At 36.5% G+C, this 17,555-nt stretch overlaps 1 protein-coding gene across 1 annotated transcript; it reads left to right on the top strand.

Moving 5' to 3' along the window:
* The first annotated feature begins 2,038 nt into the window (after positions 1-2,038).
* On the top strand, positions 2,039-12,860 carry LOC128557370 (uncharacterized). The gene is made up of 4 exons (XM_053544688.1): positions 2,039-2,174; positions 11,573-11,719; positions 11,999-12,102; positions 12,797-12,860. The coding sequence occupies exons 1-4, from the start codon at positions 2,166-2,168 to the stop codon at positions 12,858-12,860; spliced, it is 324 nt and encodes a 107-aa protein (XP_053400663.1). The 5' UTR covers positions 2,039-2,165.
* The last annotated feature ends 4,695 nt before the right edge of the window (positions 12,861-17,555 follow it).

The raw sequence follows: 17,555 nt of genomic DNA, 5'->3' as shown, positions 1-17,555 counted from the left end.
AAAGAATCGTTTATTGTAATCTTTACTTCCGAAAATAGATGAATGCTCACGCACCGAGGTTTAAATCTTATTTCGTCCTCCCCAGATCTAGATTTTTTTGGCGTGTATTATCCTGCTTTACGGAGCTCTTGTTTTATATTTCTTTTTTTTCATTGAAATTGTTTGAAGTTAAAATTTCCCAAAATGGAAACTTAACTTTTCCCATATAAAGATTCGCATTGAACTGCATATTTTAAGAACGGGCCCAGTGGCTCAATGGGGACGCTATTTCATAACAAAACTAGTGATCGATCCTAGATCCTTTAACTTAACTTTACCAACATTGTAAACCACCTCGCACGCTAAAGGGCCAGGAAAGCTTTTGGAATCGGAGTATTTTCTGTATCTTGCATTATTCTGCCACTAAAATCACTAACAACATTCTAGAGGAGTCGCCCATGTCGGGTATTGTTAGCGTCTATGAATAAGTTTGAATATAAACATACTTGTCAGACTTACACAGAGTACTAACGTTACATAAAGAGCTATAAAAATATTTTTTATAGTTCTTTGCTTTACATAAAGGTCACTTAGGTAGTAAAATCTTTAGCATGTCCAGAATACAAAGACAAAAATGTTATTTGATATCTTTGCTGTTTCGGGCCTGATAGGACTAGCCCGGCCTTTAAAGACTGCCTGACCATTTTTAAATTTACGTATCCACCTTTACACAGTATTTTTTTCTAATACTGCAGACTTACAGTTCACTTAATTAGTATCTACCTTGCAGGTATTTCTAAAGAACTTAATGTACGCTCTAATTTAAGACTTTTCTCGCTTTTCGGCATAGCTACATGTATTTTGCTTAGTGTATTACATCTGATACAAAACTAAATATTTCCGAAACGGCACGATAGTTTTCGATATAACTTTGCAGGATTTTTAAGGGGTCATTTTTGTATCATCCTTTTAAAACGCCAGTTTCTTGCCTGTCAAACTTCTACGGAAGTACACGATTGTTATTATTTGAGAATGACCCTCGTACTTAGATTTTAGATGACTTAACCCTTTACAGACAAAGTATTCATAAAGTAACTTTTTTAATATTTCCTGTACTAAAGCCACCTTTAAGTTTTACATACTTTTATTGTCTTACTTATTAGGAAGTTAGTAAGGACGATTAGATTTTTATACGTTGCTGAACATGATCAATTCAAATTACTTCATGTATAACAGTTTACCTTGGTTGCCATGATGGACTGATTCGACTGTTCCGTACCTGGTATAGTTCTTTACCAAATTGTTACCTTTGGTTTCTAGTGCAATTTTCAAGGTTCGACCAAAATTTATTTTAGGATTTACAAACCAGGCTACTATCCATTTATTAAAAATTAAACGCAAAAACACCACGCGAACCACCTGCTACGTCAAAATTAAACATGATGGTCTCACCGAGTTCTAAGTTTGATTTAAATAACGTGCAAATATTTATAGATTTGGGATGGCATGCCCAAGTTGGTGACATAGAACAAACAAGTTCTTGCTACACGTAGCCGTACCCGTACGCGTTTGCAATCGACATATTTCCAATATCTAAAATCTTCAGTTTAAGTTTCTTGTAACATGTAACTCAAGAAGAAGAATCGTTGACATATACTTTTCTTAATCTTAGCAGGGAAACACAAAAATCAATGTTTTCCGTTGTTACATACTTATACATTATGAAAAATGCATAGCCGTATGACGTTAGTATTTCATAATCGATATTTGTTTGCTTTCAAGAAAATCTTCAAAACTGTTTTAAGTGTTCCTTTTAATCTTCTACGTGGTATGTTTCCCACCTGATCACCTCGGCCTTTATCGTTATACAGAGGATACGGAAATGCCCGATATTTCACGATTGTTCATGTTCGGTTCTATTTTCTTTTAAGTCATTGAAACCATTTAATTATACATGTAAGTCTATTGTCTCCATAGCTACTCGACTTTTTGTAAACAGTCTTGATTCAGTCGCAATTTAAAGTCTGGAGATACAAGATAAAGTCATGGATGTAGAACTTGTTTTGGTACTAGTTTTTATCTTTCTTTCAAAAATAATTCCATTAGCATCTGGGAACAACATCACGTATGGACGTTTTAAAGTGCTTCGTCCGCACCACCAGTTAAGGCAATGTGCAGAAAGGGTTATGCGTCAGGTACGGTATTACTTATATATCCTGCATATGAAAATGGTAGATCTATGTGGTATTTTAAGATAAAATGTATATTAAACTGAATTATTATACACCGTAATATGAATACTAAAATAGTATAAAAAAGCCGTTGAAAACGGCAATTACGACTGTCATTGACGCACTCATATAGCATTATTGTGGGGTGGGGTGGGGAGGGGGGGTGGGGGGTGGGGGGAGAGGGTGAGTGAAATGGTGCTGAATCATTTTCAGATCAATTGTCAAATAATGATGGTATTGTTGATGATAAAAACAAAATAAATGTTGCTTATTAATTTGTGGAAAATATGTAAAATGAAAACATCTAGATAAATATGAAGCGAAAGTATATAATGAAAAGGTCAATAAACGGCTGGTGTGTGCCTTCTAGCCATAATGGCACACTTAGTGTCATAATGGCTCGCGGGCAACTATCACACTAGTTGTGCCGTTATGACAAGAAGGCAAAGCCAACCTGTGTATAAACCTCTTATTATGAATAACAGAATTTTTTTTCCAAAATATAGATCTTCAAAAAGATATACATCTACTAATTTAAGTATATACACTCGTGTAGTGTTGTTAAATACAATGTCAATCAAGAGATAGCAGCTCCTCCCACTAGCTCCCTAGCAGAAGGATGTCTCTCTGATACCATTATATGTTAGTTGAATACATGCATGCGATATGACCACTTGTAGTGCCTTAGTAAATAAACTTGTAGAATAGTTTTATTGAATTACTCATTTCTCAATACAGTACAATGGCGACGAGGATAAAAAAAGTTGACTTTCAATAAATTGAAATAAAAAGTGTACTTAAAAAAACGCTGGAATTTATGTTAAAACATATAAGCAGGAACTTAAAAGTTTAGAACACTTTTGGACACCTTTGTTACAATAACTGTCATTTATCAATAACACTGGTATTTTGACAATAAATATGGCACAAGGATTACCAGTTTTTCCCGCATTTAGTGTAAACGAGCCTGGCATAGACACAAGGTGGAAAAAATGGACAAACCGTTTTGAAAATCTTATGATTGGAATGAATATCAAAGACAAAACGCGACAACGTGCATTATTTCTTCACTATGCAGGGGAAGACGTCAACGACATATTTGATACATTGCAAGACACCGGGGACGATTATGAAACCGCAAAAACAAAACTGACTGAATATTTCGCACCAAAAAAGTGCACCGAGTACGAAATCTTCAAATTTCGACAGGCAAAACAGGACTCGAGAGAAAACGTAGGCCGTTTTCACACGCGATTGAGGGCATTAAGCAGGAATTGCGAATTTCCTGACACAGACAAAGAAATTAAATCACAAATCATTCAAGGTTGTACCTCCACACGGTTACGTAGGAAGGCTTTACGAGATGATCTCACGTTGGACAATTTAATAAAGGAAGCACGTGCCCAGGAACTATCGGATCTACAAGCGTCCGAAATTGAGAACAATTCAAAGAAAGATGCAGCGAATGTCATGAAATCGAAACACAAGTCAGCATCAACAAAACACAACTCTTATCCGACCAGAAAGAAGGCAACATGCAAATATTGTGGATACGAATACCCACATCAATCAGGAAAATGTCCGGAGGATGGAAAGACGTGCACATACTGCAAAAAGAAAGGTCATTTTGAAAAAGTGTGCAGGTCCAAGCAGAGGAATCGTAGGAAAAACGTAAACAGAATGGATGGTGAAAGCTCTCAAAGCGAAACTGAAAGTGAAAATAGAAGCGAAAGTGAAAATGAAAATAGCATATTTGGATTATCAGTGAATTCGTTGCAGTCATCAAGACCTAATTTGACCATCCAAATAAACGGTCAGTCTGTCAAGGCATTGATAGACACAGGGTCGTCTATAAATGTAATTGATGAAAGGACATACAGCAAGCTAAAAAACAAAGTGACTCTCAGTAAGGTAGACACGAAAGTATATGCTTATGGTGCTAATAAAGTGGACTTATAGGAAAGTTCCAGGCTACAATTGAAACCAAACACAAGATCACAACAGCTCCAGTATATGTGGCAAAGGTAAAAGTGGCAACTTGTTATCTTATTTGACATCTGTTGATCTCCAGGTTATTCCTGAAATACCAAAGAATAAGGTCGATGAACTTTGCGATAAATATGGATCTGTCTTCAAGGGTATTGGAAAAATGAAAGACACTGAAGTAAAGTTGTATGTTGACAAAAATGTTCAACCTGTCACCCAGCCGCACAGACGCATACCCTTTCACCTGAGAAAACAAGTTGAAGATGAGCTCCAAAGGCTTAAGAGTTAGATATCATTCAGAAAGTAGATGGTCCGACAGATTGGGTATCACCGATAGTGGTGGCTCCGAAGCCCAAAAGCAAAACAAACCAAATAAGGATTTGTGTTGACATGAAATTGCCTAATCAAGCAATAAAACGCACAAGACATATAATTCCTACTATTGGTGATATGATCGTGGACTTAAGCGGTGCTAAAGTGTACTCTAAATTAGACTTGAATCAGGGATATCACCAGCTGGAACTATCAGAACAATCACGAAACATTACGACATTCACCACACATACTGGACTGAGAAGATACAAACGCCTAAGCTTTGGTATAAATAGTGCGGCGGAAATTTTCCAAAACGCTTTAAGTACGGGATTTGAGGGATTAGGTGGTGTGAAAAATATTTCGGATGACATAATCGTATATGCTAGAAACCAAACAGAGCATGACAGAAGGCTTGAAGCAGTCTTAAAGTGACTACAGCAAATGAACATTACGCTAAATAAAAAGAAATGTGAAATCAACCAGAACAAATTAGAGTTCTTTGGATATGTATTTGGTGAAGACGGCATGTCGGCAGACCCAAAGAAGGTCGAAACCATCAAGAACACACTACCACCCAAGAATGTGCCAGAGGTGAGAAGCTTTTTAGCTATGACAAATTATGTGTCGCGCTTCATTCAAAATTACAGCACAATTGCAGAGCCTCTAAGACGCCTGATAAAGAAAAACGCAAAATGGACATGGCAAAATGAACAAGAAGAAGCATTCCTTAAGCTGAAATCGATTCTCAGCAGTGATACTGTCATGACCTACTTTGATCCTAATAAGGAAACACAAATCATCACAGATGCAAGTCCCGTTGGAATAGCCGCAATAATGCTACAAGAAGGAAAAGTTGTGTGCTATGCAAGCAGATCATTGACAGACGTTGAAAGAAATTCATATTCTCAGCAAGAAAGAGAGAATTTAGCACTAGTTTGGAGTGTAGAACATTGGCATATATACTTATATGGACATAAGTTTAATGTGATCACTGATGCGAAATTCATTGAAAATATCTACAATAATCCAAAGTCAAAAATTGGATCAGCAAGACTTGAACGCTGGAGAATGCGACTATTATCATACGACTTTAACGTCATACATAAAAGTGGAGATTCGAACATGTCGGATTTCTTGAGCAGTCACCCAGACACAGATAAACACAAACAAACAAGTGTGGCAGAGAGGCATGTTCTAATCTCTGGCCTGGCCTGGCCCGGCCTGGCCTAGCCTGGCCTGGCCCGATGAGCTCTATTTTTGACTGGGCCGGGCCAGGCCAGGCCAGGCCAGGCCAGGCCAGATTTTATTATACATAGAGAAATGAATGGCATAAAATCTAAATATACAATTACAATAGCAGGCAGTATTAACCTGCATTGTTTTACTTGCTGCATGTCAACCAGTCCTCTGGAGAATCATTAATTAGCCGTCATTCATCTTATTTGAAATACAGATTTGCACTGAAGAAAATGGTGTAACTAAATGATAACGTCCCATTTTTTCTGTAATCAAATTATTTAAAGTCAACTTTAACACTTGGTTTTAAAATTAATGGCTAATTTCATTGATAAGTTTACCTGCTGCAATATAACTGAATATTTACATAACACATCTCTTTGGGATTGTAATTACAGGTTATGTCCCTACTATCCCTAGCTGACCTTTTAACTGTTCAGTTGAACTTTTAATGTGTTTGGTTTAGTTAAGCTGATGTTCAATTTATGGAAGAGTAATGAAAATAATATTCATTAATTGTGGGACCTCTAACTCATTGTCAGGGTGTTGGCATTTTAGATTACTGATATTTTTCTTGCACAAAAAAAAATAATGGTGCATTGTGTTTATGTTATTTCTAAGTGATATATTTCATGCTAAAAGATGCTCTTGAGCCAGTTTCACAAGACTTTGTATGATTTTTTTTCCCACATACTTAGATCAATATAAAAACAATCTTACAAAAATATTCAGCATGTGTATAACCTAAACTACAAAATTTATATATCGCTTCCCCGCACCATACTATCCCAGGTTCTAGAACGGAGGTAGCATTATTTTAGAAATTGAAAGTTGTTGTCCGTTAGTATTGACAGGTGCCACTCTTTATTTTACATCATATTTGTAACCTGAAAATATCTAAATTGACCAAAATAACAAGCAAAGTTTACCAATGGCACAGTGGCGTAGTGATAAGTTCTCCGACTTTCACACATGTTACCGTGGGTTCGATTTCAATTCAGATTGTTTTCATTCAATCAATATAATGTCATTTTATTGATACTGGTTTTATTCTTACAACATTTTATGGTAATAACTTGTATGTAGAAGAATGTCAAATACTTGTGTATTTTCTTCAATAAATGAACAATAAATCACGATAAGTGATAATTTTCCTGCATTCTAAGTTTACAGAGGAAGTTTAAAAAAAATGATAATGAAAATGGTCAAACAGGTGTTTCGAACTTACAGTCCCGAGATTGGTAGCTGAACGTTTTGTCAGCACAGCTTTATCTGCATGTACGACCTGGCAGTAAAGAAATGTTTATATTTTATTTGGTTTTCAATATTTATATTTTTATTTATGTTTGGGCACAATTTTTTTCTTTTACGGAAGCATACAAAATATATTCTTGAGTGCTAGTTCAATAATTTCGAACAATACTAAATAATCCTCAATAGACAAAATAATAAAATTAGTTAGGTTATTCAATTTGGGGAAAACCAAACCACCAGTCAAGGGTCAATTGAGGTGGAGATCCCCTGATAATAGTCATAACAATTAATCAGGCATCACCTTTAAATTAGACATAATAGTTATGTTAGCTACAGGCTTATTCCCAGGTGTATAATTTTACAGAGTGGGAGTTCAAAATGTATTTATATAATGTCTGAAATATCCAAACTTATTCCAAAAGTCAGATTTTAAAGATGCTATACAAATCACTTTCACGAAATTGAAATCTATGGCCTGGCCCGGCCTGGCCCGGCCTGGCCTGGCCTGGCCCGGCTCAGTCGGAAATTGGACTCATCGGGCCAGGCCAGGCCAGGCCAGGCCGGGCCAGGCCAGGCCAGAGATTAGAACATGCCTGGCAGAGGAATATGTTAATTTCCTGGCATATCATGATGTCCCTGTAGCCATGAACATGAATGAAATAATTCAAGCAACATCCGAGGACGTTGACCTCCAAATGGCCATTAAATATGTCAAATCTGGAAACTGGAATAACTCAAGCAAAAACAAAATCATTGATACCCTGTCACGCTGCAAAAACGAGCTGTCGGTAGTAAATCTTCAAAATGGTGAAATTCTGCTGCATGAATCCAGGATTGTTATCCCTAGGCAATTACAAGATAAAGTGATATCATTAGCTCATGAGGGTCATCAGGGAATTGTTAAAACCAAACAATTATTAAGAGAGAAAGTGTATTTTCCAGGAATGGATCAATTAGTAGAAGCAAAATGCAAAAGTTGCATTCCGTGTCTAGCAGCAACAAATAAAAAGACTCAAGAACCGCTGCAAATGAGTGAAATGCCAAAATACGCGTTTCAGGTAGTTAGCTTGGACTTTTGTGGACCATTTCCGGATGGAAAGTATTGACTTGTGTTAATGGATGAATACTCACGTTTCCCGTTCGTTGAAGTACTTAATTCAATCACAGGCAACACAGTGATTCCTGTGCTAGACAAAATTTTCTCAGAAGCAGGGATTCCAGAAGTGTTAAAGTCAGACAACGGAAGTCCCATGAATTCACACCAGTTCAAAGATTTTGCTAAGCATATGGGTTTCAAACACAAGAAAATAACTCCGCTGTGGCCGCAGGCAAATGCTGAATGTGAACGCTTCATGAAAACAATAGGCAAAACAATCAGAGCTTCCCATGTCCATCATTCTGATTGGAAAAAAAGATATGTATGTTTTTCTGAGAAATTACAGATCGACACCGCACGGAACGACATCCGAAACACCCTCTGACCTATTTTATGGAAGACCCATAAACATTAAAATTCCATTCTTACAAAGGCAAAAGAAATAAAAAAGAAACAACACAAAAACGCAAGAGAAAATGACAGACAATCAAAGCAGAAAATGAAAGACTATGCTGATACACGGAGAAACACGAGAAAAAACTGAAATTAAAATTGGTGACAGTGTGTTGGTAAAACAAGACAAACACAACAAATTTTCGACCCCGTACGATCCAATACCCTAAAGGTAATCAAGACAAAAGGGTCAATGGTAACCGCCGAACGCGAGGACAAACAAATAACTCGAACTTCTTCATTCTTTAAACGTGTCGGAAAGTCGAAAAATGAGCTAAACAACGAGAAAACCAACGCTAACCATGATACGACCGTATCATCACAATTCGAGAAGAAAACCAGGCACGAAACCCCATCACACCAAGGCAACGACTCTGGCGATACCGTATTACCACATGCACAAAGACAGAAAAAAACACCGGATTACTTAAAAGATTATGTGTGTCAAAGTAATAAATAGCGGCATAATAATCCGCTATAATTCAAAGCTGACTCAAAAAGCTGCATTCGAAATTGGAATTTAAACGTGTTAATCAATAATCTATCATTTAAAAGCTGCATTCAAAATTGGAATTTAAAAGTGCTAATCAATAATCTTCCATTTAAATATGTAACGTTGTGAAAAAAAAATCCAAAGAGATGTAAAAGGATTTAACAATAAAATGTAATTCACCATGAATTATACATGCAACAGGTGCATTGAAATAATACATACCATTCATAGGCTTACACTGTTTTGTTACTGGATTTACATTATTGTTTTAGAATAATATATCTGACCTTCATTGCAAATTCATTTTGTATCATCGGGCTTATAATTTATTTACTTGAATGAAATGCCAGTCTCATTCACAATCTTAGAAACATTAAAGTAATTTATGAACACGTGTAGACAGTAATTGCTATCGGAACCAATCTTTAAATCAGCCATTGCACATTAACGTTGAGATAAGATGATAAAGCAATTAGGAGCATATCATTGCTACAAATAAAACTCTCGTTATCTAAACATACACCCGTGAAGACAAACACTTGTAATCTCAGTTAATGTTTGGAAACAATGACACTGCTGTTGGAGAATTTGCTTAGTATAAACAATATTTTATTCTGGCTAATTTCAAATCTTGGCCGGGAGAAATTGTAGTGTTGTTAAATACAATGTCAATCAAGTGATAGCAGCTCCTCCTCTGATACCATTATATGTTAGTTGAATACATGCATGCGATATGACCACTTGTAGTGCCTTAGTAAATAAACTTGTAGAATAGTTTTATTGAATTACTCATTTCTCAATACAGTACAACTCGGAGGTATTCAAATGTAAAAGGATTCTAGAAACACCACATATCTATTTTACTTTGTTCTTCAACATAGATATTTTGATGTAATAGCATTATGCCGTCATGACGCAATGCACGTGACGTTGCATTGGTAAATTGGGTATAATTTTGTTAAAACCATAGAAAATGCATGAAATAAAAACAAAATTTGTTTGTTTTACATGTAAGCTGGAAATACTTTTTAAGCAAACACCGTATGCAGTATATTCAGGAGTGGCGTTTCCACGAGTGAAAATGTAAACTATGGCGTTCTTTCGCGAAAAATGTAAAACATGGTGTTCACGAGCAACAGCCATTGTTACCATATAAGGTTAATCACCACTCTCGACATTTTTTTTATAAAACATGTCAAATGTAACTAAATCTGTCACTTATGATGGTTTTGTTATTGCTGATCGTTTTTGCCGATAAAAATTCCTTATGGGATCGACGTAGGCATTTGTGCTATGCTTTATTATGTCAAATGTTACATACTTATTGTATTTAGGGTATGTTGGCGGACGTATATCTTAACTTAAATACTTATTGTACACGGGATGAGTATGTTGTTGGACGCATATCTAATCGTACATATTTACTGTATTCATGGAGAGTATGTTTGTGGACGTATGTCCAGTCTTACATACTTATTGTTTTCACAGTGAATACTTTGGTAAATGTATGTCTAATGTTACATATTTATTGTGTTCAGGTCAGTGTGTTGGTGGACGCATATCTAGTCGTAATACATATGGTACTCAGGGGACATAATTCTAATAATAAATACTTGACTTTTCTGGATGAGTATTTTGGTAGACGTATGTCTAATTTTACATACTTATTGTATACAGAGCGAGTTTGTTGGTAGACGTTTGTCTAATCTCAAATACTTACTGTATACAGGGCGAGTATTTTGGTAGACATATGTCTAATTTTATATACTTATTATATACAGAGCGAGTATTTTGGTAGATTATAATGTTTAATTTTACATATATATTGTATTTAGAGTGGGTATATATGTTTACATATCTAATCTTATATTCTTACTGTTTTCAGAATGATTATTTTGGTAGATATATGTCTAATCTTACATACTTATTGTATTCAGGAAGAGTATATTGGTAGATGCATTTCTTTTCGTACAAACTTATTACATTCAGGGTGGGTTCGTTGGCGGACGTATATCCAGTCTTACATACTTATTGTATTCAGATCGAGTATGTTGGTGGACGCATATCTAATCTTACATACTTACTGTTTTCAGAGTTCGTATTTTGGTAGACATATGTCTAATCTTACATACTTATTGTATTCAGATCGAGTATGTTGGTGGACGCATGTCTAATCTTACATACTGTTTTCAGAGTGAGTATTTTGGTAGACATATGTCTAATCTTACATACTTACTGTATTCAGGGTATGTGGGTTGACGTATATATAATCGTATATATTTATGGTATTCAGGTAGGGTATGTTGGTAGACATATGTCTTATTTTACATACTTATTGTATTCAGGAAGAGTATGTTGATGGACGTTTTCTAAATTATTGAATTCATGGTGAGGATGTTTGTAGACATATATCTAATCATACATTCTTATTGTATTTAAGGCGAGTATTTTGGTGGACGTATACTTAGTGTATTCAGTGTGAGTATGTTGATGCACGTATGTCTTATCATACATACTTATTGTATTTAGAGCGAGTATGCTGATGGTGGACGTATATCTGATGCGACAAATGACTGCGAGCCCTTGTTTTCAATGTCTTTGTTGAGGAACCAGAAAATGGAAAGTGGCTATGGATATTTTAGGCTAATAAACGTACAAAGAAATTTTCAGCCACCGGTATATTTATCATATTTCTTATTAAATAAAGAATGTAAAGTTGTCATTTTCACGTTAAACAAAGATATTGATTTACCTTTAAATTCGGGGTTATACTAAATGCGCGTAGAAAAGGGCGATTATTCTCGAAATAAACTTATTGAGATATTATTCCGTCAACTTGAAATACCTAATGAGTCTGGGGCATGGCATATTCCACCTGTGCTTGAAAAAATATAAGGTCTTTCGAAAGAGGTTATTTGGGAGCCCGCGTATACATTTGCGTATTTATAATTTCAGGTTGAAATTGCTACAGGGAGAGCAGTGATGTATATCCCTGGCATTATGAATGCAGGAGCAAGAATAGATATGCGTCTCAAATGGCCGCAGGAATCATGGAGCGGGTAAGATGCTGCCTCACATAGAAAAGAAGAGTGGAGAATTTCGGGTTAATATTGACATAAATGCAACACTACAGCGTAACGAATAATCATAAGAAGACATACTAGTAGCTTGATTCTAAATTTAAATACAAGTTTTACGAAAGATAAACTACGTTCATCTTTCGCTGAAGTCTATTATCGTTGGGTAATAACTTTATCTTTAAATGTAGAAACATCTGATCAAATGTATAGCCTAGTGGTAGAGCGTCCGCTTTGTGTGCGGGAGGTGGAGGGTTTCAGTATTTTCAGACAGTAAATCATTAAATGGCCAAAGTCATTAATTTTTCATTGGAGATATCGAAAGCTATAATGCTGGAAACGAAACATTAAATAAAAATTTTAATGGTAACCTGCATCATTATTATTATACACTAACCACGTTATTTTATCATCTGTTTACCATTTTAACACATTAAGCGATAACACTTAACCGTTAGCTTGCTGGCGGCAAGTGATAATGCCTTTGCGACCAGTGCAGACCAAGATCAAACCAGTATTCGAGTCATGTCATAGCAAAGGACCAAATGAAATTGGTCAGAATATTGCTGCTACGTATATTCGAACCTTTAATCCAAGAATAAGTAGTCAGACTACAGTTCTGTAGCTTGCTCAGATAATCGTATACTTATAATCTTTCTGTATCTCTCAACTGTAGGATTATCAAGTTAATCGATGCAGTGGGAAACGTAACCGCCTATCCCTCATGGTTCTATATATAGTAAGTATTTGTAAGTGTTTTCACCTGTAGAAGTTTAAGAGGTCTAAGGCTTATTTAACCTTTAGCCTCCTGGCGGCGAGTTGTTTTGCCTTTGCGACCAGTGCAGACCAAGATTAGCCTGCACATCCAGGCTAATCATGGTCTGCACTGTTCGCTATTCAGTCAATAAATTTTCCCTGAACACCCATTCAATTAATAAATGGTATTGCCCAAATTGAATGATGGACCAGTCCATTTTAGGAATTTAGCAGTCTAAGGCTTATTTAATACAACTGAAACTCGGTAGTCCGAATTCCAAGTAATCGAACGTTTTCCTTCGACTTAATATGATATTTTGTGCACCTGTTTATGGGACGGGACTTACAAATGTTTCCGAAATACTAGTAGCCGGAATTTTTAGATTAGCTAGTTCGAGTGATCGAGTTTCAATTGTTTGTCCACCATTGCCAATTTTATTTTCAAATCGATATAGGAAGTAGGCATAGACGGCAAAATGTTGTTAAATTAATTTGAATACGTACACCCGTCTGTTATTATACCCCGCCGATGAAATCGGGAGGAGGGTATTGAAATGGCGTTGTCCGTCCGTCACGTCCGTGCATGCGTGCGTGCGTGCGTCCGTCCGCAGCCATTTCTCAGTAACTAGCAGGTAGAATTTCATGAAACTTGAAATAAACATGAACCAACATACTGCAATGATGCCCGTCAAATTTGTTTTTTGATTGGTCAATTTCCCTTAGAGTTATTGCCCTTGATTTAATGAAAAATGCCCAAAAATGTCTGTCCGCAGCCGTTCTCAGTAACTAGCAGGTAGAATTTCATGAAACTTGAAATAAATATGAACCAACATACTGCAATGATGCCCATCAAGTTTTATTTTGGATTGGTCAATTTCCCTTAGAGTTATTGCCCTTGATTTAATGAAAAATTCACGTCTGCAGCCATTTCTCAGTAACAAGCTGGTAGAATTTCATGAAACTTAAAATAAATATGAACCAACATACTTCGATGATGTCTGTCATTTTTTTTTCAATTGGTCAATTTTCCTTTGAGTTATTGCCCTTTAATTGTTTGAAAATCTACAGATTTGTACATAACAAACCAACCAATTCGTAGAATTTCATAAAACTTCTTTCATTCTTTTCCATGAACATTTATTATAAACATGTGAAGTTGTGTACCCACACCTGGTCACCACCTTGCCTTCGTCACACCCCCTCCCCCCCCCCCCCCCCCCCCCCCCCCCCAAAAAATAAAAAATAAAAAAAGTATTTCCTTTTTATTATTTTTTTTTTCAAACCTTCCATGAATATTTATCAACATGCAAAGTCGTACTGTTCCCCAACCTCACTCCTCCACCCAGTCATCACCCCCTCCTCCCATTTTTTTTTCATTTTCCATCAATATTTTAATATTTATAATCAACATCGATGATCAATGACAATAATCAATGTTTTGTACCCTCACCCAGTCACCCACGCTGCCCCCCCCCCCCCCCCCCACACCAAAAAATAGCATTCATTTTCTGTTAAATTGATTTTGACAAATGAAATTATTTGCTTCTTAGTAACATCCTTAACTTTTTGCCGGATATATTTTTTTTTACCATTCCTGACCACAAACCCTTTCGGCGGGGGATACCAGTTCATCGAATTTGCTTGTTCATTTAATAATCTAACAGAATAGAACTAATACAATTACTGACTGAGTTCTCTTGGGGCAAAGCGACCATTTTTCTGTTTGTTGTTGTTGTTGTTGTTGTTGTTGTTTTGTGTGTGTGTGTGTGTGTGTGTGTGTGTGTGTGTGTGTGTGTGTGTGTGAAAGTATGCATTAAAAGCGTTACTCTGAATATCTTCCTCCTTTAATGCATGTATTTTTCCTTGTTAAAAGTCTCCCATGTCAATGCATTGTTAAAATGTATGTATGTTTAGAATTTTTAGACAGGACATATATTTAACTGTGCACTTAAAGGCCCATAATGCTTTAAAGTTTTTTCTTAAAACACATTAAACAGCTTTCCAAATAGATGTTATGCGTAATTACATTGTTAGAAAAGCAATAGATTTAATATTGCTGATTAAATGTTATATTTAGAATCTTAAAGGGACGTAATATAAAACAATAGATTCAAATAAACGTTCTAGTATACTCAGCTATATTCAACGCTTTTGACAATTGTTAAAGAAAGTAATAATCAGAAATAGGATTTAACAAGAATTAATGTTTCATATTCATAACGGAAAATGTGGCGGCCAGTCTAAACAAAGGCAGTATAAGCCTTTAATTTTTCAATCATGTGGTAAATCAGATATTCGACTGGAACCGTTTTACATTTAGTTATGAAAGGATGTCGTTATTTCACTTCTCTTGTAATTATTACGAAGTTGTGAACTAGTCTTATTAAGGGGTTTCTCCGCTCCCACCTTTGCCTATGTTTTTTTAAGAATCATAAATGTAATAAATATTATTTCGGATATCATTCATGAATTCTTCGGGGTGTAGGATGGGTGCGGGAGCATATATTTTTCGGCTGGTCCTTCAACCCGCCCATCCAGCCGTTCGTCCGCCCGCCCTTTCCGAAATCTTCACCTAGTTATAGTCTCTTACAATTTTCAAGGGATTTGGTCCAAATTAACAAAGTTTATCAGATCGTAGTGAATGTCAGAATAATTTGTATGTTTAATATATTGATAACGTAACACATTCAGCACAGATAGTGCTTGACTCCCTTTCCATGCTATCATTGCTATAATTATTGTTGAATTACTGTTAATAATAGAATTTGGGTCATTTGTGGCTGATTTGGGTTCATTATATGGATAGCTGGGTCCCAGCTTCGCACATTATGTCATATACAAAAGTTAAAGGGAACCAGATATTTGATAGAGCAAGTACTCGTTGTAAAATGTTATGTTTAAATTTGGACCAATCAGAAACAAGTTCTAAAATAGCACGTCTGCTGAGGTATAAATAGGTAGATGGATGACAGAGAGCTCATTCGGTATCCAGCGGTTGAAGAAGACACATCGAGAATTCAACTAATAATTTATCCAAGTACCTTGATAAGGAGACTATTGCAGTTACCATGTCAGGGCGGATAAATTATTAAATAGAAGACTTTGGAAGTTTATAGACTAAAGAAGAGTTGCAGAATTTCAATAAGGTTTCGAGCTATAGGGCCAGCGCATAGGAGTTTTACCTTAAGGGTAGTTGAATGCTATATACGATAGCATATATAGGCTGAGCATCGGGAAGCTGAGACAGAGACCCAGAGTTTGGTAATCTACTGAGATAGTAGGAGAGTTCCAGCTGATAGACGGTTCAGCGTTATTGGCGAAGTACAGCCAAGGCATCGGGGATATACCTATATGGTAGTTGAATGCTACATATGATAGCATATAGGCGCTGAGCATCCAGGAGTCAGGACATTCATATAGAGTTGAGAGGACAGAGGCCGAGCAATCTATGCGATAGGACTCGTATATTGTTGATTCAAAGACATTGTCTGACGGGAACTTCAACAAAAAGACCAGTCAAGTATAGAGTCTCCAGTCTATAGGAGTTTGAGCTAACTGAAAATCGTTAGTTTGAAACATTTAGTGATTTGCCTGATCCCTGAAATTGTCTAGCTCATAATTAAAATCATTTACGAATCATTGGTACACGAATCATTTAGGCAAGTTAGCCAGAGGAAAATCTATATATGAGATATTTGGTCTCACCAGCTCTACGTTTTAACAAAGGACATTCTACATCGTTTGTCAGCTAGTCTAAGACATAGTCACCTTAGCGATTGGACCCAAACCATTGTTCAAGATACTAAAGGCGTAGGCACTTCCCTGGGTCATATAACCAGTATCCTGACAATTTGGGGGCTCGTCCGGGATCTATATCTAAGGAGGTACAGAGACTAGTGGTTTTAACGTTTTGTTGGTGTACCAGAAGGCGCTGTGACTGAAGGTAGTCTGAGTCACATATAGTTGAATTTTAGAGTTAGTTCCAGGCTAAAGCTTAAAGATGAACTACGATAAATGGGTTGAGATGGGTGAACGTATGGGTCTCTCAGGTTCAGAGCTCATAGAGTTTGTGGATAGGAAAGAGAAGGAGTATACTGAACGTGAGGAACGTATGTTGAGACGGGAAGAAGAGAGACATAAACGAGATGAAGACAGGCGGAGGTCTGAGGCTCAAGAAGCTGAGAAGAAACGATTGTTTGAGCTTGAGCAGGCCGAGAAGTTACGGCATTATGAGGAAGAACAGGCTGAGAAGAAAAGATTGTTTTAGATTGAACGTTTGAGGGAAGAACGAGCTTTGAAGGAACAGGAGTTGGAGATGCTTAAAATAAAGGCTGATGCCGGAGCTTTGGGAGCTGATAAAGGTACTGAGCATTTGAGCAGTAAAACATTGCGGCCAAGGCTACCAAAGTTCGAGGAAAGTAAAGGTGATATGGATGCATACCTCGATCGATTTGAACGGTTTGCAAAAAGCCAGGGATGGAAAGAAGAGACATGGGCTGTCAGCCTCAGCTCATTACTTACAGGAAAAGGCCTGGACGTATATACAAGCATGCCTCCAGACCAAGCCAATGACTATCCTGCATTGAAGAAAGCAGTTCTGAAACGTTATCAGTTGACAGAGGAAGGTTTTAGATTGAAGTTCAGGGAATGCAAGCCAGAGCGTGGTGAAACTGTTTTTC

Source organism: Mercenaria mercenaria, chromosome 5 (genome assembly GCF_021730395.1).
Source record: "Mercenaria mercenaria strain notata chromosome 5, MADL_Memer_1, whole genome shotgun sequence".
Lineage (NCBI taxonomy): Eukaryota > Metazoa > Mollusca > Bivalvia > Venerida > Veneridae > Mercenaria > Mercenaria mercenaria.
This window is presented reverse-complemented; position numbering and strand designations above follow the sequence as displayed.

Bases quoted from the DNA above. Each gene is read 5' to 3' on its own strand.
- LOC128557370 (XM_053544688.1), top strand. The intron at 11,720-11,998 runs GTATATTTATCA...TTATAATTTCAG, and splicing joins AAAGAAATTTTCAGCCACCG to GTTGAAATTGCTACAGGGAG. The intron at 12,103-12,796 runs GTAAGATGCTGC...TCTCAACTGTAG, and splicing joins CCGCAGGAATCATGGAGCGG to GATTATCAAGTTAATCGATG.